Here is a 23,438-nt window from a genome sequence, read left to right on the forward strand (position 1 = left end):
CTGCCCTCCCCTCAATGAAGGCTGTTTTTTTGTCCTGCCAATGCATTCACAAAGTAGCCAAGTCTATCAAGAAAGGGTTTGGCTCGTGAGACCGCTTTTAAATCAATCTTAATCACCAAAGCTTTATTAAAAGATTACGTTTGGGAGCCGCAAATATCTAGCTGACATCCCCTTTTCGTATATGTATTGTAGGCCTACATTGTTTCCGCCAGCTCCTGTTATTATTTGTGATGTGCGTAAAACCCCCTCCAGTTAGGCTACATGACCATATGTCCATCATGGAACGAGAGATGAGATGATGTCGATGACCCTCGTATTTAGAAACGTTTATGTTATTTCCTGTAAGAATAGCTTGTTTTCCGTTTCATTTGATTGAAAAACAAGCCCTCAGGAGCAGAGTTTAGGTCAATTCCATTTCAATTTCAGTCAATTCAGGTAGTACACCGGAATTCCAATTCCAATTCTCTTCCATGCTTTTCAATGAGGAAGATTTGGAATCGGAATTGGAATTTGGTTTTCTTTCTGAATTGGTTGGAATTTAAATGGTAATGACCCCAACCCTGCCCCAACCCTGCTCAGTGAGCTACCCTTAAAGCTGGTTCCACAGCAATGCGTCGAGTGTCTTTCTTGTCCTGGCCATGCATTAGCAAAGTAGCCTATCCATAAAAGGTTTCCAAATGGTCTAATCGTGAGGCTTTTACAGTCATGCTTTTGCATTATTCACAATTTACATAGGCCTACCTGCATACTCCATTTCGCTTGTATCCATCCCCATTTCCAAAGTGCTCCTCTTGTCCGGTTACCAAAGACACGCTCCTCCAAACAAAATGATTCAGTCTTACAACGCCACAACGGTGCATATAGGCCTATATCTTGCTTATTGCGAATGTGACTCACACATACAATAGGCTACATAACATTTTAAGGGGAGCCTAGTATTTTTTTATTTCAGGAGAATTGCGATACATCAAGACATGTATGGGCTATACTCATTGAAGCAATGACATCAATGTTGACTGCCAACTCTTCAAACATATTTTGCAAAAACTGTTTGTATTATTTGTTACTGTAACCTATGCTATGTATTTAATAAACATATCAATGTACAATGGACTAGGACGAGGATATTCTGGCCCCCAGACGAATTGCAGTTGATGACAAAGCAAAGACCGTCAATAACATACTGTAGGCTACAAAACTTGAGAAAACCGAATGCAGTATTAAGCCATGGAAGCCGCTGATTGGCCAGTGAATGGTCAAGCCTTCGTCACACCTACAACTTATTTGTTAATCAAAAACCCAGCCCTTTCACACCACCGCCACCTCTTGTGCCCATAATTCCCGCTGTGAAAATAGCAAAAAATATTTCTGACACACCCCCAGACCTATAGTGCTACTGCCAGCGCTAAGATTTACCATTGCGCTAGTTTTGGTAAGGCAAGGCCCTTTGTCTCATACGTATTCCTGGTTTGACCCTCCTCCTTCAACTTCCTCTTCCTGTCTAGGTGTGCACTGTGGTTAATGATTCTGTGATGACCTGTCTGGCCCCGGGCATCATTTACACCAAGCACCAGGCGCCAGAGTCAGGCCTGCACCCCGACGAGTACGGTTTCATCCTGGATCACGTGGCCGCACTGCTCGTCCTCAATGGGACACCTTTCACCTACTACCCCAACCCCACCTTTGAAACACTAGGGAACTCTGGGATACTGGAGGTCAAGCCTGGCTCTCCCATTATCCTCAAAGTAAGTAGATTGTGTTCGTTTGATTTCATTTTCTGTTACTTTTGTCAGTTGAGAGAAAGGAGAAAAAATCTCTAGAGATGAAGCGTCTTGGGTATTGGCCCAAAGCAAGAGAGATCCTGTGAGACAGAACCAGTACAAAGACAACTTCGCAACATGTCTACTTACAAATTCCTGAGCTGAGGATGGACTTACAAGTCAGGATTGAAGACCCATAAAAACACTTTATTGTGTGTGTGCTTTAGTCTGATGAAGATATTATTGTCCCCCAAAAATGTATTTTGAAAACTAACAACATGCTTCTTTTTAAAACAGGGAAAGAATCTGATTCCCCCTGCTCCGGGCAACACCCGCCTGAACTATAGTGTGATGATTGGTGAAACTCCCTGTCTGTTAACCGTCTCGGAGTCTCAGCTGCTCTGTGATTCGCCAGACCTGACCGGGGAGCAGAGAGTCCTGGTAAGACCAGATGTCCCGCCCACCATTTACTGTAATTTTAGTATTTTATGTCAACAATAGCTTTTTGTGAAGTATCCTTTATTGACATTGTCAAAACTGCTCTGGCCATAACCCAGTGCTGTTATTTCCCTAAATATATTTGCCATGTAGTTAATGCACTTTTATCTGTGCTATTTGGGAACATGTCTGACTCTGAGGGCTTTGTACATCCATAATCAATTCTATAATAGCTCTGGCTGTCTGGATGTTTTTTAACTTGAATGCTAATCCAACAAATGTAAAGGTCAAATGGGAAAGGGTCATCCTGCATTAAGCACTTATGATGATTACAGAGGCCTGCTGATACAAGCAATTTCCCATTTAATCTAACTATCTGTTGACTCCGCAGCTCGGAGCATTATCATCAATGCCAGACAGGACTACCTCTCTTTATTACAGGCACGCCTCAGCGCACAATGATTTCAGCTGTGGGCTTAAGCAGTAAAGGTGAAAAATAATCATCTTGGATTGATGAAATGCAATTCCTTTTTAAACAGTTTTATGGACAGACAACCGTTGTCGGAGCAGGTGATTTAATCGGCAGAGGGCAGTCTGGTCAATTTGATAACTGCAAGTGTCATAAGCAGTTATCCATGTATTCTTATACAGTGCCAGCTGCCAATACAATCACGGCACAGAATGATTAGAAGCAGGTAGATTTAGTCTGGAGTGTGGCAGCTTGTTTACTTTTTGTATCAAAGGCATCGTCCTGATCCTATGGTATTGACTTGACATTAACACGCCTGGACGAGGTAACTGGCTGTTGATTCAGTGAAACGCTCAGACTCAATTTCATCAGATCAATAGAGTCAGCTGTGGAGAGAAGGGTACGTTTACAAATCAAAGCTGAGATCAAAGAGAGGGGGAGAGAGGGAAGAGAGAGAGAAGAGAGAGCAGTAGCGGTGATGGGTGAGGTGGAGTGATCTCCCTCCCAGGGGGAGGGAGGGATGGAGATGCATGGTATAGCGAGAAGGCTGGGCCAGCTGTGTTAATGACCTGACACACAGCCCAGCAACAGTCAGACACACAGACAGACAGCAGAGTGGTATTCTCCCTGTTCCCTTCCATCCACGCCACTCAATAATTAAAGCACTCAGCAAGAGTGGAATGGGCGAGTAAAGGTGAAACTCGTTAGCCAAACCTGTTGGAGGCCATCGGTAATTGGCTTGAAGTTTAAAAAGGAGATGTTAGAAGGGGCTCCAATGAACCTGGGTCAAATCTAAAAACTTTCAACACGTATCTCTGAGTCTCTGCTACATACTGTAGTTATGAAACCCTTCGTATCACAGAGACACATTTTTCCATCTCTGCGTTTCTCCTCCAGATTGTGGTGGGTGGTCTGGAGTACTTCCCAGGCACCCTGCACATCTACTCCGACAGCACCCTCACCCTGCCGGCCATCATCGGGATCGGGGCGGGAGGAGGGGTGCTCCTCATCGCCATCATCGCCGTACTTATCGCCTACAAGAGGAAGACCCGGGACGCTGACCGCACCCTGAAACGCCTGCAGCTGCAGATGGACAACCTGGAGTCCAGAGTGGCCCTGGAGTGTAAAGAAGGTAGGAGCACTGGTCTTCCTTCTCCTATTTCTCTCCTGTCCTTTTCACCATGACCACTAACAAACAGGTTTATGTGTATGTGTCCCACATACATGGCTGTCACTGAAATGACACCAGTGCTCGCAGGATATTCTCTTATCAGAGAGCTGTGTGTACTTTTGTAAGAGTAGTGACAAGGGTGCTATCAGAATGTGCTTGCTCTGAACAGTTTCTGTTACTGTGATGCTCCTGTAGTCGATATGTGACAACATGATACAAGTGAATCACTCCACATTCTTTACCGTATGCTTTCTCAGACGTTGACTCTGTACGAGGTAAAATAAGTATTACTCATGTCACACGGCTGACTGTGTACAGTATGAGGATTATCAAAGCGTCCAGACAGTGACTCAGAGATTTGTCTCCTCTGCTTCTGTCAACACAGCATTCGCTGAGCTGCAGACAGACATCCAGGAGCTGACCAATGACATGGACGGAGTGAAGATCCCCTTCCTGGAGTATCGCACCTACACCATGAGAGTCATGTTCCCCGGTATCGAGGAGCACCCCGTCCTCAAGGAGCTGGATGTAAGTGTAAGAGAACTACAGTGCCAGTTCCCTTCACTTCACTGCCTTGTGTTTCTATCTTCATTTGTCTTGGTAACTTAGAAGAGTATGCTTTCATGAGGTTCACTTTTCTTGTACTGTAACTCACTGCCCAAAAAATAAGGAATATAAAAAGCGACAGATCCTGTTTCAAAATCCCCCAAGCTCAGTAGCCAGCAGTACTCCTCCTCTCTTAGTGCTGAGCTTCAGAGCAACCTCTTTTCTTTTCCTCTCAACCTCTTTTCTTTTTAATTAAAACCTGAGGCAGAATCAAAGCAGGAGCCCCACCAGGCCTCCGTAGACTACTCGTCTAGAGACTGCCGCAGAAATGTTTGGAAAAAGTTTTTATCTGGTACTCCATGTAATACTCATACTACAAAAGACAAACCATTTTCTCTCTCCCTTTTTCTCTTACACTTTCCCCCTCTCTCTCCCTCTATCCCTCTACCCTCTTAACCCTTTGGACCTCCTTTTGTCTATTCCCACCTCTGTGTACACCACCCCCTTTGAAATTTGATTTGTGTACACTCCCATCCTCCTGTGTCCTGTCCCTCAGTCCCCGGCCAATGTGGAGAAAGCCCTGCGTCTGTTCAGCCAGCTGCTGCACAATAAGATGTTTCTGCTAACCTTCATCCACACCCTGGAAGCCCAGAGGTCCTTCTCCATGCGGGATCGCGGCAACGTGGCCTCTCTGCTCATGGCCGCGCTGCAGGGCCGCATGGAGTATGCCACCATGGTGCTCAAACAGCTGCTGGCAGACCTCATCGAGAAGAACCTTGAGAACCGCAACCATCCCAAACTGCTGCTCCGACGGTGAGGCTACTTACCTGTAGAGAAACGGGCTGGGTGTTCTCTTCTCGCTCCCTCACTAACACCTCTACTCATGCTGTATGTGTACAGGACACGTGTTGTTGAAACTGACCGGTGTCTCATCTCTCCTGTAGGACAGAGTCTGTGGCAGAGAAGATGCTCACCAACTGGTTTACGTTTCTGCTGCATCGATTCCTCAAGGTAATTCTAATGGTGCTCCGATTTATTTCTAACTGAGGGTTAATGTAGGTTCAGAGAAGAGAGATTTAAGTACATAGCAGAAGATTTATGTTCGTGATTTTAAAAAAATGACTGTTTGGCTGAAACACTAGTAGGCCTAAAGCAACACTGTGGACTGTATTCTTTCTGTTCACGTTTTCATTTTTGAACCTGAAATTCTGTAAAATGATCTTTAATGACTATTATTAGTGTAATCTGTGAGTTGTAATTATATTTTTGAGGTGGAGTTCTTTGGCTAATCATGGTCCTGGTGCTGTTAATTCTCACTCTGTGTGACCGCAGCACAGTTGAGTGCACACACAGCACGGCCACAGCATGAACCATATCGGGGAATCACTCCAGGGGCAGTTGTGGTCATTTTGTCTAACCACATCCACCAACCAAAATGGCCTTTCTGTGTTTTTCCTGCCCATATGCTGCTCCTGCTTTACTCTGGGGTTGGATCGAAATGGCCATTTGCGTTAAGGACACGAACATCAGGCCCATTGAGCGTTCATGCCTGAAATGCCTCTTGGAATGTAGCTATGGATAGCAGCCAAGTAAATTGAAGTTACATCAGTGCAGATGTTAAAGTGTTCTGGCCATCTCCCCAGTCTCCCCAAGTAATTACCCTGAAATGTTTTCACAAGCCTTACTTAAACTTCTATTCAGAATGGACTTTTTTCCATATTCAGCTTGCATAGCAATATTCATCTTTCTTAGCAGGGCTTATCACTGCAAAACATTTGTTTTAACACAAATATATATCTTAACTGGGGGAGTTCAGTACCTTACGGTAGATGGGGGTGGCAGGTAGCCTAGTGGTTAGAGCATTGGGCTGGTAACCGAAAGGTTGCTAGAGAAAATACCCGAGCTGACAAGGTAAGAATCTGTCGTTCTGCCCCTGAACAAGGCAGTTAACCCACTCTTCCTAAGCTGTCATTGTAAATAAGAATTTGTTCTTAACTGACTTAACTAGTTAAATAAAAAATAAAAATAAATGTTATTCGGGAAGGTAAAGGTTCTAGACTTGTTTAAAATAACAAATGTAATGTAATGTTAAGATTTCTAAAGTTCTGAAAACAAACAAAAAAACTTACTTAGCAACATAAACACATTTAGTGAAGAATAAATTATCTGAGGATTTAATCTAATTGGACATGGTCTGGAAAAATATAGAAGTTTGACTGGTTTTCAACTGAGAAGAAATTCTGGAGAGTAACTTGAAATCTGTAGTTATGATGTTATTAAATATGACGTCAACTCAACTTTAAAGATTAAGACCACAGAAGAGCATGTCCTTGAAAACAGTACGGTAATACAGAAAATCCCTGACACATCCCAGCATGACCAATCAGTTTTACTGAATGCTGCTCATACTCTCATTGCCCTACTTACATTTGACAATTTGGGGTCGTTTGTGTGTTTGGGGTTTCCTTTGTTTGAGTATGGATTTGAATAATGCTCCATTTGCTCATTGACAGCAGGATTTGGAGGCCTGGTAGATTGTCCATTGTCCTCTGTGTGTCTGGGCTGGAAGGCCACTCTGTGCGAGCAGCTTGAGACTCAGGATGTCACGTTGTAATTAATGATGTCAAATTAATCAGCCTTAAGAACTAAATAATAGTGTTCTCAGTATCACTGGTTAGTAATCAAAAGCCTGTAAGTGGGTAATTGGTAACTTCCCCACTCTTCACTACGCTGTCTGAAAGGGACGTGATTGCCGATCCCTCTCCCCTTCTCCCAATCACTCCCTCTCTTCCGCTTCTACTCTTTCCCCCTCTGCCCCCCCCCCTCTCAGGAGTGTGCGGGCGAACCTCTGTTCATGCTGTACTGTGCCATCAAGCAGCAGATGGAGAAGGGGCCTATAGACTCCATCACAGGAGAGGCGCGCTACTCCCTCAGTGAGGACAAACTCATCAGACAGCAGATTGACTACAAACAGCTGGTAAGGAAGGACCCTCCTCCACACACACACACACAGCTCTCACACACCAGTTTCATGTTTCATTTGAGTGTGGCCCAACGGAGCCAACCCCCTCAGTCCCAGGACAGCAAGATGAATCCATGTACTGATTCTCTCTTAATGTGGTTGCAGAAGCAAAACAAACAGGAGGATGTTTAGCATGCTTTGCCATGGAAATCACCTGTCATGTTACTGAGGAAGTGATGTGGGCTGTGGGATCCCAGTGTAGGCAGTGGTAGGCAGAGCTGGGGCTGTATGGGTGAGGGAGGTCTCTTGGAAGGAACCCACTCATCACTCAATCACACAATGACCTGCTGCGGGCCAGTAATGATTCAAACAAATCAAGCATTTATTGTCTGCCCATAAAACAAACCTTCCCACCACATCGCTCTCTCTCCCCAACGAGGCGGCCAAGCAGCACTGCCAGGAAATACTACACTTAAACAATTATTGATTTACTCACCGTCAGCAACCCATTGACTTCCACATAAAAGCGTCACACCCCACATTTGCGAATAAAAAATAGAAACAGCACAGGAATTCTCTAAATATTACCTCATATTAGTTATTTATATGGAACAATAACAATACTCTGACTTAGTAGGATACACTAGTAGCCCGTCCCACACCCACCCCTCCACTTCTCCATGAATCTGCATCCGAGGCCATTCTTCCCTCGCGAGCACACTGCCTGGTAAAACACTGCAGCATCAACTCAGGACAGGTTCATCTCTACCTCCTTCAGAGGGATCGATAGAAGGAATGGCAGATGTCAGAGGAATTAGCCCTAAAGAGACAGATGCTCCCCGAGGAGCTGTCTATATCTCTGGCCCTGGGGAACCCAAGTAAAGGTCAACCCTATAGGACGGCTTTATGCCCCCTGGTTCCATATACCCTTAAATCACTCATAATCTGTACCACCTATGGATGATGGAGGCTCTGTTATTGATACATCTAGGGCCATCTGTGCACTCTATCGATAACTATCATTCATGGTTATCTCTTGTATCCCTTTAAATGGCATTAACCAAGACTGGCAACTTTACTGGGAAGTACTTCAGTATTTGATACTCTGATACTGTAAAGTTATCCTATGCACCATAGATACACAGATCGGGTGGGAGCTGAGCACAAATCCTGGTTCAAATCCTGACTGCTTTCCACCAGACACTGGGAAATGAATTCACCTTTCAGCAGGACAATAACCTAGTACACAAGGCCAAATCTACGCTGGAGTTGCTTACCAAGAAGACGGTGAATGTTCCTGAGTGGCCGAGTTACAGTTTTGACTGAAATCTACTAGGAAAATCTATGGCAAGACCTGAAAATGGTTCTCTAGCAATGATCAACATCCAATATGACAGAGGTTGAAGAATTTTGAAAATAATATTGGGTAAATGTTGCACAATCCAGGTGTGAAAAGCTCTTACACCCTTTTCAGACACAGGGAATGTGCTGCCTTGAAAGCGTCTCGGCTACGGCGTGTCTGTAAGGGTACACTACAGATTTTTAAATGCCAAAACGAAACCTTCTCTGGAGATAGTTTCGAAGCGCCACTGAACAGGCATTTTACTCGTCTGCAAAGGAATGACGCTTGTGAAGCGGGACTAATGTCCATCACAAGGCAACCAGAACTGTCAATCAAATAAACTGCCTGCGCACGGCCTGCATGTCTGCTGCCTCCACACACATCACTCTCTCCTAAAAAATGTATTTTAAAGTTCATTAAATACCACGACATACCAACACATTTAGTTGAAAAAAAACACATCTAGCTACCCTACCATAAAAAAACAGCATGTAAACAACACAACAGCACATCAGTCAGCAACGTTTGTTGTTGTCAGGGAAACAATACAGAACATTCTATGCCAGAATTCTACTGTATAAAAAATAATAATAATAATAATTGTCTGAAAGGTTATCAATTGTCGCTATCAGCACATTACTGTAGTGGCGTTACTGTAGCGGCGTTACTGTAGCAGCGTTACTGCAGCGGCGTTACTGTAGCGGCGTTACTGTAGCAGCGTTACTGCAGCAGCGTTACTGTAGCAGCGTTACTGCAGCAGCGTTACTGTAGCAGCGTTACTGTAGCAGGCGTTACTGCAGCGGCGTTACTGCAGCGGCGTTACTGCAGCGGCGTTACTGCAGCGGCGTTACTGCAGCGGCGTTACTGCAGCGGCGTTACTGCAGCGGCGTTACTGCAGCGGCGTTACTGCAGCGGCGTTACTGCAGCGGCGTTACTGTAGCGGCGTTACTGTAGCGGCGTTACTGCAGCGGCGTTACTGCAGCGGCGTTACTGCAGCGGCGTTACTGCAGCGGCGTTACTGCAGCGGCGTTACTGCAGCGGCGTTACTGCAGCAGCGTTACTGCAGCAGCGTTACTGTAGCAGCGTTAATGTAGCAGCGTTACTGTAGCAGCGTTCTATATCTTTAAAGGGTATTAGAAACGTAGCCAGAAAGACTCACAGCTGTAATTGCGGCCAAACGTGCTTCTACAAACTGTTGACTCAGGGGTGTGAATACTTACACTACTGTTCAAAAGTTTGGGGTCACTTAGAAATGTCCTTGTTTTTTAAGAAAAGCACATTTTTTTGTCCATTAAAATAACATCAAAGTGATCAGAAATACAGTGTCAATATCGTTAATGTTGTAAATGACTAGTGTAGCTGGAAACGGCAGAATTTTTATGGAATATCTACATAGGCGTACAGAGTCCCATTATCAGCAACCATCACTCCTGTGTTCCAATGGCACGTTGTGCTAGCTAATCGAGGTTTATCATTTTATCACAGCTGAAAACGGATTAAGGAAGCAATAAAACTGGCCTTCTTTAGACTAGTTGAGTATCTGGAGCATCACCATTTGTGGGTTTGATTACAGGCTCAAAATGGCCAGAAACAAAGAACTTTCTTCTGAAACTCATCAGTCTATTTTTGTTTTAAGAAATTAAGGCTATTCCATGCGAGAAATTGCCAAGAAACTGAAGATAGTCTCGAGAAGGCCAGTTTTCCTTCAAAAACAAGGGCATTTCTAAGTGACCCCAAACCTTTGAATGGTAGTGTATGCAAATTCAATAAATTTGCACTTTGTCATTATGGCGTATTGTGTGTAGATGGATGATATTTTTTTAAATATTGCGTTGATTTTGAATTCAGGCTGTAACACAACAAAATGTGGAATAAGTCAAGGGGTATGAATACTTTCTGAAGGCACTGAAGGCATCTTTTACCACCAAGGTGCCACAAATCTTCAAATCTTCCCTTGTCAGAACTTGCTTGGCCTTGGACCTCCTCAAATGATGAGGATTCTCCCATTCCTTGAGAATTCTTGTAATTTGCTTTATAATTGGTTTTTAATCACAAATGCCCCACTTGTTAACTATTTCCAGTGCATGGCAAGAAGGAAATTGACTTTGCTAATGATCAGTGAGTGGCAGTGGTACAGATGTCTGTGGGACCCTGTGCCAGCTGCACACTGTGCTAATCACCTGATTAACGCACCCAGCCCACACCAAAGGTCTCCTCATGAATTTATATGGACTGGCAGCATGGTGTGTACATGCCCAGTATATAAATACATTAGAAGGACCCCTCTACTCTCTGGTCACTATCCTTTTTGGATGGATAGTACACCTTGGTTATTCCAAAAGGCAACGTAGGTCATTTGATGGCGTTTTCGTTCGTGGATTGTGTGAAAACAAGAATCAATGCTCATCCAATAGTCAGGATTCCTCTAGCGAAACAGTGTTGACCACAGAAAACCTGTCAGGCCTACAACATCATCAAATCAAATCAAATCAAATTTATTTATATAGCCCTTCGTACATCAGCTGATATCTCAAAGTGCTGTACAGAAACCCAGCCTAAAACCCCAAACAGCAAACAATGCAGGTGTAAAAGCACGGTGGCTAGGAAAAACTCCCTAGAAAGGCCAAAACCTAGGAAGAAACCTAGAGAGGAACCAGGCTATGTGGGGTGGCCAGTCCTCTTCTGGCTGTGCCGGGTAGAGATTATAACAGAACATGACCAAGATGTTCAAATGTTCATAAATGACCAGCATGGTCGAATAATAATAAGGCAGAACAGTTGAAACTGGAGCAGCAGCACAGTCAGGTGGACTGGGGACAGCAAGGAGTCATCATGTCAGGTAGTCCTGGGGCACGGTCCTAGGGCTCAGGTCCTCCGAGAGAGAGAAAGAAAGAGAGAATTAGAGAGAGCATATGTGGGGTGGCCAGTCCTCTTCTGGCTGTGCCGGGTGGAGATTATAACAGAACGTGGCCAAGATGTTCAAATGTTCATAAATGACCAGCATGGTTGAATAATAGTAAGGCAGAACAGTTGAAACTGGAGCAGCAGCATGGCCAGGTGGACTGGGGACAGCAAGGAGTCATCATGTCAGGTAGTCCTGGGACATGGTCCTAGGGCCCAGGCCAGTTGAAACTGGAGCAGCAGCATGGCCAGGTGGACTGGGGACAGCAAGGAGTCATCATGTCAGGTAGTCCTGGGGCATGGTCCTAGGGCTCAGGTCCTCCGAGAGAGACAAAGAAAGAGAGAAGGAGAGAATTAGAGAACGCACACTTAGATTCACACAGGACACCGAATAGGACAGGAGAAGTACTCCAGATATAACAAACTGACCCTAGCCCCCCGACACATAAACTAATGCAGCATAAATACTGGAGGCTGTTTTATCGTCTGTCAACATGGCACACTAGTTTACAGAAAGACATTAGCCAGTAGACAATACGGAATCTATTATTTATGTCCACTATACAGTGACATGGTAATCCCTGCATAGAATTTGTATATGAACTCAGAAGACGGACTCGTTGTGACACCACTCCTCTATGCTAGTTAATCTGTCAATGCAAGTTGCAAATTAGGCTGAATGCATCTTCATTTGTTATAATGACAGTTTCCCAAATAGAGCCTGACTTCTCTATATTGTGACTGAGTGAGCTGTGAAGGGGTGCCAGAACTGTTAAAAAGATGTTATGTGGTTGCTCTCTATCCTCAATCTCCTCCTTTTAACTATGGTACATTGTGTCATATAAATCCTTGTTTGTAGTTAAATCAATGTCCTCTGTCAGTTTTATATTGACCTGAGGATGGCTCATAAATGTGTCCTCCAGATCGCTTTTATTCTTCGGTGATTGTCTTCAAACAGATGAAATCTTCATTATCGACAATGCAGTTAATATATCTGGGGGGACTATTGATAAAATTGCATATAAAGTGATTCATTTAAAAAAAAAAAACATCTGAGGAAATTGCAGTCAAAACCTCTCTCTTTCTTTAAAGAGATTGAACGGTACTTTAACGCCTAGTAAGTCTTTTTTTAAACATCCCGCTTTGGGATGGTTGTGTCAATGTGTAGTTCATACATGCATAATCTATGAGCAGAATTACTGTTTTACCTCAATTAGCCACAAAATCCCTAGTTTGTTTTCTGGAACCTGTGCAGCGCCATTTTTGCTCCATTTTACCCCACGTGCACCAGCCCCCTGGTAATTTGAGTTTTAGCCAATGAGCTTGCCCCTCGCCATTTGAGTGACAGCTAGCAAAAGGCCTGCCCAGCATTATCCAATGTGGTTGCAGGGCGGGTCCAAGTGGACACAGCAGAGAGAGATTGAGAGAGCAATAACTTGGTGCACATATCTGCTCATTTCGGCGACCACTTTCGGCTTGTGAGCGCTATTTTCAAAATGATTGTCTGAAGTTATACAAAGGTTTGACAGTGCATCATCCCTAGTACTGACGGCCCTATGGTTTCTCCCTCCCCAGACTCTGATGTGTATCCCTCCGGAGGGAGAGGCAGGCACGGAGGTCCCGGTGAAGGTGCTGAACTGTGACACGGTCACTCAGGTGAAGGACAAGCTGCTGGACGCTGTATACAAGGGCATCCCCTACTCCCAGAGACCCCAGGCTGACGACATGGACCTGGGTAAGAACCTTCGAAAGTATTCAGACCCCGTGACTTTTTCCACATTTTGTTACATTACAGCCTTATTCTAAAATTGATTAAATTTAAAAAAATTGTCCTCATAAATCTACACATAATACCCCATAATGACAAAACTGAAATACCTTAATTGCATAAGTATTCAGGCCCTTTACTCAGTACTTTGTTGAAGTACCTTTGGCAGCGATTACAGCCTTGAGTCTTCTTGGGTATGAAGGATTTATTGTGAAGGATGTGAAGGATTTATTGTAACTAATTGCGACATTGGTTAATAGTGATTCCCTTTTGAAACTAAAGATACAGATTAAACTAATCAGATCTAACCAATTTTCTGTTGTTTTTTTATGTCCTCACAGAGTGGCGACAAGGTAGACTGACCAGAATTATCCTTCAAGATGAGGACGTCACCACAAAGATTGAGAGTGACTGGAAAAGGCTCAACACCTTGGCCCACTATCAGGTCAGACAGCAACACCAGCTGGACACATCCACATAATACTCATCCACATTATTCACACACAAAGACAAATACTATCATATTGATGGTCATTCATTTGATGATACAACATTAAAGATCTCTCCTCCTTCAGGTGACCGATGGTTCTCTGGTAGCCTTGGTCCAGAAGCAAGTCTCAGCCTACAATATTGCTAACTCGTTTACCTTCACCCGCTCTCTGAGCCGCTATGGTACTTATCAATGACCCTTTCAGTTTTTCCATACCTACTGTACTGTTTGAAAGCCTGGCCCCACCCAGCCTCCTACAGTATCTGACTGTGTGTCGTTGTGTTTCCAGAAAGCCTCCTGAGGACGTCCAGCAGCCCAGATAGCCTGCGCTCCCGTGCCCCCATGATCACCCCTGACCAGGAGACTGGCACCAAGCTCTGGCACCTGGTCAAGAACCACGAGCACGCTGACCAACGGGAGGGCGACCGCGGCAGCAAGATGGTGTCTGAGATCTATCTCACCCGCCTACTGGCAACCAAGGTCTCTTTTCATTGTATTTTTGTGAATTGTCTCATAATGTGTCATGATAATGTATCATTGCCAGGCACACGTTCCTTTCTTGGACACTGTATGAACACCACTTGTCTGATCACCCTACAGGGAACTCTGCAGAAGTTTGTAGATGATTTGTTTGAGACGGTGTTCAGCACGGCCCACCGCGGCAGTGCCCTCCCACTGGCCATCAAGTATATGTTTGACTTCCTGGACGAGCAGGCCGACAGGAGGCAGATCACTGACCCGGACGTCCGCCACACCTGGAAGAGCAACTGGTGAGCAAAGTGTCACCTCTCTGTCTGCCCCTGTTTCTTATAGCTGCCCCTTAAATAAGCCTCTGGAACCCAAGCTGTATCTGTGCATTTGGTTAAAAAAAACTCTGTCTCAATCTGTCTCAGTCTTCTTGGCTGTTTGAAATGGCCGCTAATGAGTCAGTGCTACTAGCCTCGCAGGAATGGCACAGGCATACTTACAAGCCCACTCCATAATCAACTTTTCAAAGGAGGGAGTAATGACAAGAATTATGTGCAATTTCCGGTTCTTCCTCAACCAAAGGGAGTTTTCCCCTCACCACTGTTGCTTTTGGCTTTCGTTTTATAAAGGTATAGAACTGAGTCTTTTTAGTCAAGTGTTTATGACAAATGACTAAAATGGGACACTTGGAATATAGATTTAATTCATAAAAATTCATAAGATTGTATTGTACAGTACCATGACTATGACTGCTTTTATTGTCTCAAAGCTCTATTTGAGTTGTCCACAATGTGGTTTTAAAATCTGTATTTTGTATTGCCAACTATTGTATCATTCTGGAATGACACTTTAATACATGTTTCTAACTCTAAGATTCCCTTATAATGGTCCCAAACCTTTTCTCCTACCTTTTCTCTGCTTTCTCTCTGACAGTCTGCCCCTGCGTTTCTGGGTGAATGTGATCAAGAACCCTCAGTTTGTGTTTGACATCCACAAGAGCAGCATTACGGATGCCTGTCTGTCTGTGGTGGCCCAGACCTTCATGGACTCCTGCTCTACATCAGAGCACCGCCTGGGCAAGGACTCACCCTCCAACAAGCTGCTGTACGCTAAAGACATCCCCAACTACAAGAGCTGGGTGGAGAGGTATAATTTCAGTTACCATCAATTTTATTGGCTGTCATATCGACTTTTCTCTCAAAGAGTCAAACACTGAGCACTCATGTGTCTCTTTGCTTGTGTCAGGTACTACAGAGATATCAGTAAGATGCCTACCATCAGTGACCAGGACATGGATGCCTATCTGGTGGAGCAGTCTCGTCTCCATGGCACCGAGTTCAACACTCTCAGTGCTCTCAGTGAGCTCTACTTCTACATTAACAAGTACAAAGAGGAGGTAAGAGGCATGGGCCAATACTCTGCTTTATTATTCCTCATATTGCACAGGTTAACTTATTTTATACCTAAATGTAATGTAAATTAACGTTCTTATTAATGTTGAGGAATTCTTTCTCTTACTCTTCTGTTCAGATTTTGACAGCACTGGACAGGGATGGGTACTGCCGCAAACACAAGTTGCGACACAAACTGGAACAAGCCATTAACCTTATGTCGGGCAGCAGCTGAGGGCGGAGGATGGAACAGGGGGTTAGGGGTCGGGAGGAAGGGGGGGGTTGGTTGAACTGGGGAACGGACCTGTGTTGGAACATCCGCAGCTTGTGCTAGTAAAAATGAAGACATAAGACACTGGACAATCAACACAACGAACCACAGCACAGCACATTAAGCCCAATGTCTACTGACCAGATCCTGTGCCCAATATCCTCACTCCCTCAAACCTCTACCTGCCATTGCCAGTGAAACATTCTGAGTCATTTTTTTCTCCACACTGGCCTTTTCAATGACAGACTCTTTAGTAACTGCCTAATCTAATGGAAGAGGACTACTGTGGATAATATGAGATACATTCCAATAGAGGCATACAGTAAGTTGCTTTGGGAACTGTTCTGAATTGCCAAGCTAGTGCCATGGGATGAGTAGCTTTTGGTCTGGGATAATAATTGTACAAAGTGCTGAAAAGTAACATTTAGGTGTGGACTGGATTTTATCTAGAAACGTATGGGCTTTACTACAAGTATTGTAAGATACCATAACCTATTGGCCCCAAAGGAAAGCTTTGAGGCTCTGTTTTGATGTGTTAGGGTGGGAGATTCAATGCCAGTGCGTGATGAAGGAGGTAGTGTATGGACAAAAGAGACCAAATTCTGGAAGCACCAGAGGCCTAATTAAGTGACAAATTGAGGGGAGTGTTGGGGCTGGGCTGAGGCTGGGCCATCCCCCCCCCCGTCTCTAAAATGCCATAGCGACAAAGCGCCTTTTTCCTTTTCTTATTTTTTTTTTTGTTCTTGAAATTTGGGGCCAAATGGACCTTTGCTGATGGTGAGGCTCAGCTCAGAGTCCAGAGTTTTAAAGCTTGCCTTTGTGTTGCAGGAAGTGAAGCCCTCTCCTCGTAGACGTTCCACCCCTACTGTAACTGTCCAGCTAATTATACTTAGATCCCCATGTCAGTCTGCACCACTGTGAATCTGATCTGTCAGGATCTGAGGAATTCCCATCCAGAGCCCAGGGCCACTGCTGTCGTGGAAACAACTATTTTTACCCATATCAAGCATCCTAAATCTAATCGATCCGTCACGAGCAATAAGTCTAGTTCTAAAACAGCAAGCCATGTTTCATTAGATTACACTAAACCAATAGTTATGTTAGAGGATCTCTATGTTGCGATAATCATTCTGTGTAGTAATATTTCTGTTCCAGATTTTTTCCGATTTGCAAATGAAAGCTTGATCAAAATGTGTAACGCAACACCAAGCACAACAGACAGGGGACACCAGTATTCATTGTTTTTTTTATTCTAGAAACAGAATATATACAGGTCTAAATACAACCTGTGTGGTTGTGAGTTCACTTCTGTAGGTCATTCGCACTAGTTAATGGAGAAAATGCCTCTATGCTGCCCGTGTTTCCATTACCATGCTAGAGGTTACTGTGTTGAATTCTGATTCCCAACCCAGGAGACCTTAATCCTTCATTCTGTTTACCCCACAGTCCCAGAGAGCCAGCAGCAGTAGGCTGTTTTGTAGGTTCTGATCAGCTGGTAAATGCCATTGCTCTGTGTTGACTCCCTCCGTGACAGACAGTAGAAGCTCTGTGTGTTTCAGTGGTGGTACAGCGGCTTACTGTACACACTCCTATGTTCCCTCTCCATACTTCTCTACTAGGAGGGAATGCAGTCTGGTGGTCTTATACCTCAATATTATTTGAGTGCATTTACATGTGGTTCTGAGTTCGGCCCTATCCAATGATGAAGTATTTATTGTTTTGTCTTTATTTCATATTTATTTACATTTTACACAAGAATGTGAACTCTTGTTTTGTACAGTTTTAGTGACTGTACACCTGAACACAGTTGGTGTGCTCTGTACTGTACTATAGGCCGAGTCTGCAACACTGCTGTAGGAGTCTTTTTGATGCCAATTCAGGGCCGGGTTCATTTAGGATACATCATAGATTCAGTAAATAACAGAGTTCCTTCACATCCATAACTGAAAAGTAAATCTTTGGTCGCCACATCAAGTGTTTGGTGACAACAGTAAGGAATGCAGACTGACCAAAGGAGGCACAGAGAACAGTCAGATGATCACGTTCTTGTCTTTGGGTTGAATAATGCCGTAAGGCTTGACCCACATGTTACAATATATGTTAACCATAGATTACACCACGTTTAAAATTTCAGCTACAAACATACCTTGAAAAGATTTTTAGTTTAATAGGATAAAGCCTCAAATTCCAATGTTCTCCATAACTAATGTTAGACAAATATGTATTTGTACTACTAAAGCCAGAGGTTTGTGGTAATCCTGGTTCCTGAATATAAATATTTCAGTATAACTAACAGTTATTTTATCCATTAATTCCTCGAAGATGAAATACAATTTATTGTTAATAAATGAAACCAATACTTTGGTCTATCAGTGTACAGGTGTTAGTCATCTAGACGCTGGCTGTGTGTTGTTTTTCATAGGGACCTTTAACACGGTTATGCTCTGTTTAGATCTGACCGAAATGGATCTGAAACAAACTCATTACTGTAGACTAATTAGGCTTGCTTATCAGGCCAGGAACAAAAGAGCCATTATTATATATTTTCATAACCCTGCACACATTTCATTAAATCCACACCAAGTGAGAGAGAGAGAGAGAGAGAGACCCATTTTTCTACATGGAAGATGCACATTGTAGATAACCACCAAATCAATTTAGAATTTGGTCTTGGAACTCTGAGGGAAATACATTTTCAAATAAAACTGGAGCTCATTAGCATGTTAAGAGCTGCAGGAGGATAATTAAGGAGAATTGGTTTCAACATCCTGGTGTTATTTTGGGGCAGAGAAATTGGGTCAGTGTATCTGGATCTAGCTCTGGGGGGGATATCACCTTCCACCATATGTGAAAATGACTCAGTCAGAAATGACGGCCTGGTTGCCAGAGCTGCCCTGTCAGCATTGCAGGTGTATTACAGATATCAAAGCTCTGCTTGAGCCACTTTACAAAATTAAAGTTTATCATAAATCTGGAAGAGAACGTCTTGAATTTTGACTTAGTACCTCTGGTTAACGCCATCTCATAGGGTTTGAATCTGGTTGCAATCTACCCACATAAGTAAACAATTCAAATAGTAACTGCAATAAGGTATCCATTTTTTGGGGGTGAAATCTGTAATCATATCCAAAGTAGTTTGGCTGCCTGCCATATGTAACCGGTGTGAAATGGCTAGCTAGTTAGCGGCGTGCGCTAGTAGCGTTTCAATCGGTGACGTCACTCGCTCTGAGAACTTGACGTGGCTCTTGTGGAGCGATAGGTAACAATATTTCTTGGGAGGCAGTTGCCAATGTGTTCAGAGGGTCCCTGGTTCGAGCCCAGATTGAGGCAAAGAGAGGGACTGAATCAACACTGTTACACATACATCATATGTAAACTAGTGAAGGGCCAGGTGATTGGGCTGTAGAACTCAGAGCCGCGGCCATTGTGATGTTGTATAAACAGCAACATAAAAAAAAGCACCTGTAACATGTAAGGAAGAAAAGAGGGAGTGCAAACTTGTGATGTTTCTAAGTAGATACTGTAGAAGCTATGTCAGTTTTAGATCCATAATTACATTTCAGTCAGTGTTCTAGTAAAAAAGTTAAACTTTTGTCTCAGATAAATTAATTATAATTTATTTGTTGATTTTGTCTGTTTATCCCAAATGTTTTAATCGATTTAATGTAACAAATTTCTTTACTGCTTCAAAGATATATGGAATTTATTAACTTTGTCTGGAGAGAAGGTAGCTTTGTGACTGACTGACGAATGGATGATTGCTCTGCCTAGTCCTTAATTCTATATAAATATATAAATATATTTTGTATAATTATTTGTTTAAAATGTTTCCTTTTAAATTATTGTTATTTCTTTTTATATTTTATTTTGTTAGTTTGAAGGAGTTGTAGTAATGAGTCCTTTAAACGCTGGCTGCAATGAAGTGTTTTGTATATATTTGCACTTTTTTTTACTCAGTCAGAGGTTTTTAAAAGATTGGATTCTAACTTAATGTTGAAATGACAAGCATGGTGTTTTGTTTTGCTAATTAAAATATGTGGATGATGCTGTATGTTCTTGAATGTTTTATTCGTGTATGATCCTCAATGATTATTTTCTCTGAACAATGTTTGAATTCAAATAAAGGCAAGTGTTTTAGTAAAAATTCCACAAAGATTATCCAAAGTGGACCACGTATATGAAATTCAGTGTCCTTACTTTGCTCCTTCAGTACACAAAATACTGTTACAAAACTAACAGAGGAGATCAATTCACAGTCTAAGAAGTATACACTTGAAATGACCAGTGCTGCTGTAAGCATGTTCATAATGAAAACAGAATATGTATCACATCTTTTTAAAAGATTGCAAATCTATCCCACCTTTCAGATATCATCTCTTTATCATGAAAGGGGGAGATTGTGCTTTCTTCTCTGCCTTCCTGGATTAAAAGCAGGGCAGAGGATTTGGTATACAGATCAGAGAGAAAAATGGGATTGCAGACCGTTTTATGTACAGGGATTTCCTTATTCACATTTTATCCAAAACAGATGAATTAATCTGGGCCTGACACATGAAGATGGGCACTTGTGGTACAGGTATGCATGGAAACAGTATCTAGGTGTGGAATATTGAGAAAAAATAGTACCAGAATCCTCAACTTCATTAATTAGGACAGCAGATCAAAGATGTAGAACATCAAGCAGGATTGTAAACAAAGCTGAAAAACAGATCATTACAACCATATTCCCCCTAGAAGATGAATCAAAACAGTCAAGGTGGGATGCTATTCATATTAGTGGTTGTGAATTGATACACATTTTCTATTTTTGTTATAACAACCTTTAACAGTCTTTATTAGGGATTTGTATACGGACGATGTTTGATGGCATTGACTATCTCGGATTGACGGACCAATCGTAGCATATTTCCTAGAACAATCTACAGTTTATATGGCAGTTTCATATATTTTTTTCTCCAAATCGTGGCATGCAGTCAGTTATATATATATGCACATTCCTCTACAAATCAATGGTGACTCGCCCTTTCACTGGCTGATATTTTTGAGAAAGGAAGTAACACGGTCATGAATATTTATGTGTGTGAAGGTGCAACTTCTGAGGAGGGATAAATCGAGTGAGAGCGGAAGAGCTGCTCCTCCAGACAAAAGGGAAGGATTACAGAGAAAGAGGAAAACAGACGGCAAAAGGCAGGCTGCCTCTGGGGATGTGGGGTTTATAAATAAGTAATGCATGCTGGGGGTTGCTCATTAGCAGAGCACTCTCAATACTAAGGGGAACAGAAATGTGTGGCTGCAAAAAAACACAAAATAACTGCACACACAAGCACAGCTTCTACCCCCGTCTCCACAACATACACCTAAAGCGCTGCTGCTACCCCATCACAATCACACTCCTAGCTGGGTGACTCCAGCACACTCTTCACCTCTTCTATAGTCTTTCGAGCCACGGTGTAACTTCTTCAGTGAAAAGGAGACCCCAGCAGAGTGAGGAGGATATTGCTGCCTTATGCCACGGGCCACAAGCGCCTCACAGAAGGAGGATGTTTTTATAATGGTGATGTGTTTTAGCAGGTCTGTGTACACACTTTATAAATGTCAATTGTGTTTTCATCTTGAAATCAACCGAGGGGGAACATCGCCACATTCTTAACCTTTAGATATCATAATATGATCCAGATGTTGTATCCACAAAAATGACTTTTCATAGGTATATTGAAGTCATTGTGAGACTATTGTTAAATTGGGAGAGAGCTATCTCCGGGGGTCCACAGTAGGATGGGAAAAGACAAGGTACCACTCTCCCAGTAGGCAGTGTATGGACAGAAATATGCCTTGGCTATCCAGGGATTACAAAGTCCAAAACACACAGCCCCTCATAGGTACTATTAAAGGTAATTACTCTTATTATAGCGATAGATTCCCCCAGGACAGGCCCAAACCCTGCAGATACAGTCCTGACCAGGAAGAGCAGGCATGACAGTTTAGCCAAGCCCAGCCAAAAGCTGTTTTCCAAAACACTGATTTATAAAGACAGTGGGAGAAAATAACGGAGGTGCAGTTTATAAAAATTTAAAAAATCTGTGAATAAAGTAAATGTGGAAGAACATGAAAGGCAGGAAATAACTGTGCTGAAAATGAAGTAGAATGAAAAAAGAGGTCTTGAAGTAGTCTTGTATGCAGAATTCAGACCTCACTTTCAGCCTCTTACTGTCAGACAGCAGTCACATTCAAAAATCATAAACCTGGGTGGTTTATGAATAATTCAGAGGAATGGCTCTGCACAATTACAGAGGCCAAACCATTTATATCTCCTGTATAATCTCTGGATAGGTAAGAATATTTTCTATCTATCCATCCAACTCAATTCATTCTCTGTGGAGAAGAGCTACTTTGTCCATGCAACCCATGGGGTTCTCAGGGGTTAGTTTTCTGGGAGCACATTTTTCTAAATGGCCCTATGCTCTTGTGTCCGTTCCATTTATCCAGGAGCGAGTCTGAAGCCCCGGTTAGCTGTCAGGATGGATGGAGCCAGGGATTCTGGGTGCATCTTTCTGTCATTGCGGGCCTAATTTAATCCCAATCCACAGGCGTGAGACTGCTTTAGAACCACTCTGGAAAATTAAAAAGTTGCCTTCTGCCTCCAATTACATTGTTTGACAGTCAGCCCGCAACATACCCACATACACTCAGAATATGTTTCACTTTTTCCCTCTGCATTCCCCTCTATTGATTGTCTGATTAATGAGCATGGAGTCGTATGTGTGACATACAAAACAAGGGAAAAGACTTAAAACGGCACGAGACTGGGTGTCTTATTTACTTCAAGTAGAGAAGAGACGTGTAAACAGCTTTGCCGAATCATGTTGCTGTTATGAACAAGGTTGCATCCAATTAGGTAATGGCCTTTTAAAACACACATTAATATCTTCAATCAATTTGGATAAAGGATGAGAATTGAATCGAATACTTTTACAATTTCTTCTAAGCAGGTCTTCCATTTTACTTTATGATACACCACTCTACCATATATCACAAAATGGTGTTGGGTGTAGAAGTGCAATATCATGCCAGTTGACTACCTCTTGCATAATTTACTGATATAGGGGTATAAACACAGCAAAAGCAAGGCCCTGCCAGAATATGAACTCAGGAGTACAGGTGTAGGATCTTAATTTGATCAGCCTGTTGCAGGAGAGCTATCCTACAATGCAGGAAATGTTCAACTTGTAGTGTATTTGAGGTTTATTGGCTTATGAAGTTTGTAATTTCCACTTTGAAATTTCAGACTTGATTTTCCGTTACGAAACATCTATCAACCCCTACAACAATTGCCAATAATTATAATCCATATAATAATTGACATTTCCTGTATTTTCCTGCTGTATCAAACTGGCTCACATGAAGATCATACACCTGTAAGATAGACAGAATGGCCCAACCTCAAAACATTGGCAGAGAGAG

At 42.9% G+C, this 23,438-nt stretch overlaps 1 protein-coding gene across 1 annotated transcript in view; it reads left to right on the forward strand.

The window, feature by feature from the left end:
* Positions 1–15,956, forward strand: part of LOC115132181 (plexin A3) — a 137,545-nt gene extending 121,589 nt beyond the window's left edge. The window contains exons 18-32 of the mRNA XM_029664516.2: positions 1,506–1,745; positions 2,058–2,201; positions 3,565–3,799; positions 4,224–4,366; positions 4,941–5,197; positions 5,329–5,395; positions 7,215–7,361; positions 13,165–13,324; positions 13,699–13,802; positions 13,933–14,029; positions 14,137–14,327; positions 14,448–14,617; positions 15,249–15,461; positions 15,561–15,711; positions 15,846–15,956. Coding sequence (XP_029520376.1) covers positions 1,506–1,745; positions 2,058–2,201; positions 3,565–3,799; positions 4,224–4,366; positions 4,941–5,197; positions 5,329–5,395; positions 7,215–7,361; positions 13,165–13,324; positions 13,699–13,802; positions 13,933–14,029; positions 14,137–14,327; positions 14,448–14,617; positions 15,249–15,461; positions 15,561–15,711; positions 15,846–15,941 — 2,415 coding nt within the window. The 3' untranslated portion in view covers positions 15,942–15,956. The remainder of the gene's footprint in view (positions 1–1,505; positions 1,746–2,057; positions 2,202–3,564; positions 3,800–4,223; positions 4,367–4,940; positions 5,198–5,328; positions 5,396–7,214; positions 7,362–13,164; positions 13,325–13,698; positions 13,803–13,932; positions 14,030–14,136; positions 14,328–14,447; positions 14,618–15,248; positions 15,462–15,560; positions 15,712–15,845) is intronic.
* The last annotated feature ends 7,482 nt before the right edge of the window (positions 15,957–23,438 follow it).

The sequence above is a fragment of the Oncorhynchus nerka genome, linkage group LG7, assembly GCF_034236695.1.
Source record: "Oncorhynchus nerka isolate Pitt River linkage group LG7, Oner_Uvic_2.0, whole genome shotgun sequence".
Lineage (NCBI taxonomy): Eukaryota > Metazoa > Chordata > Actinopteri > Salmoniformes > Salmonidae > Oncorhynchus > Oncorhynchus nerka.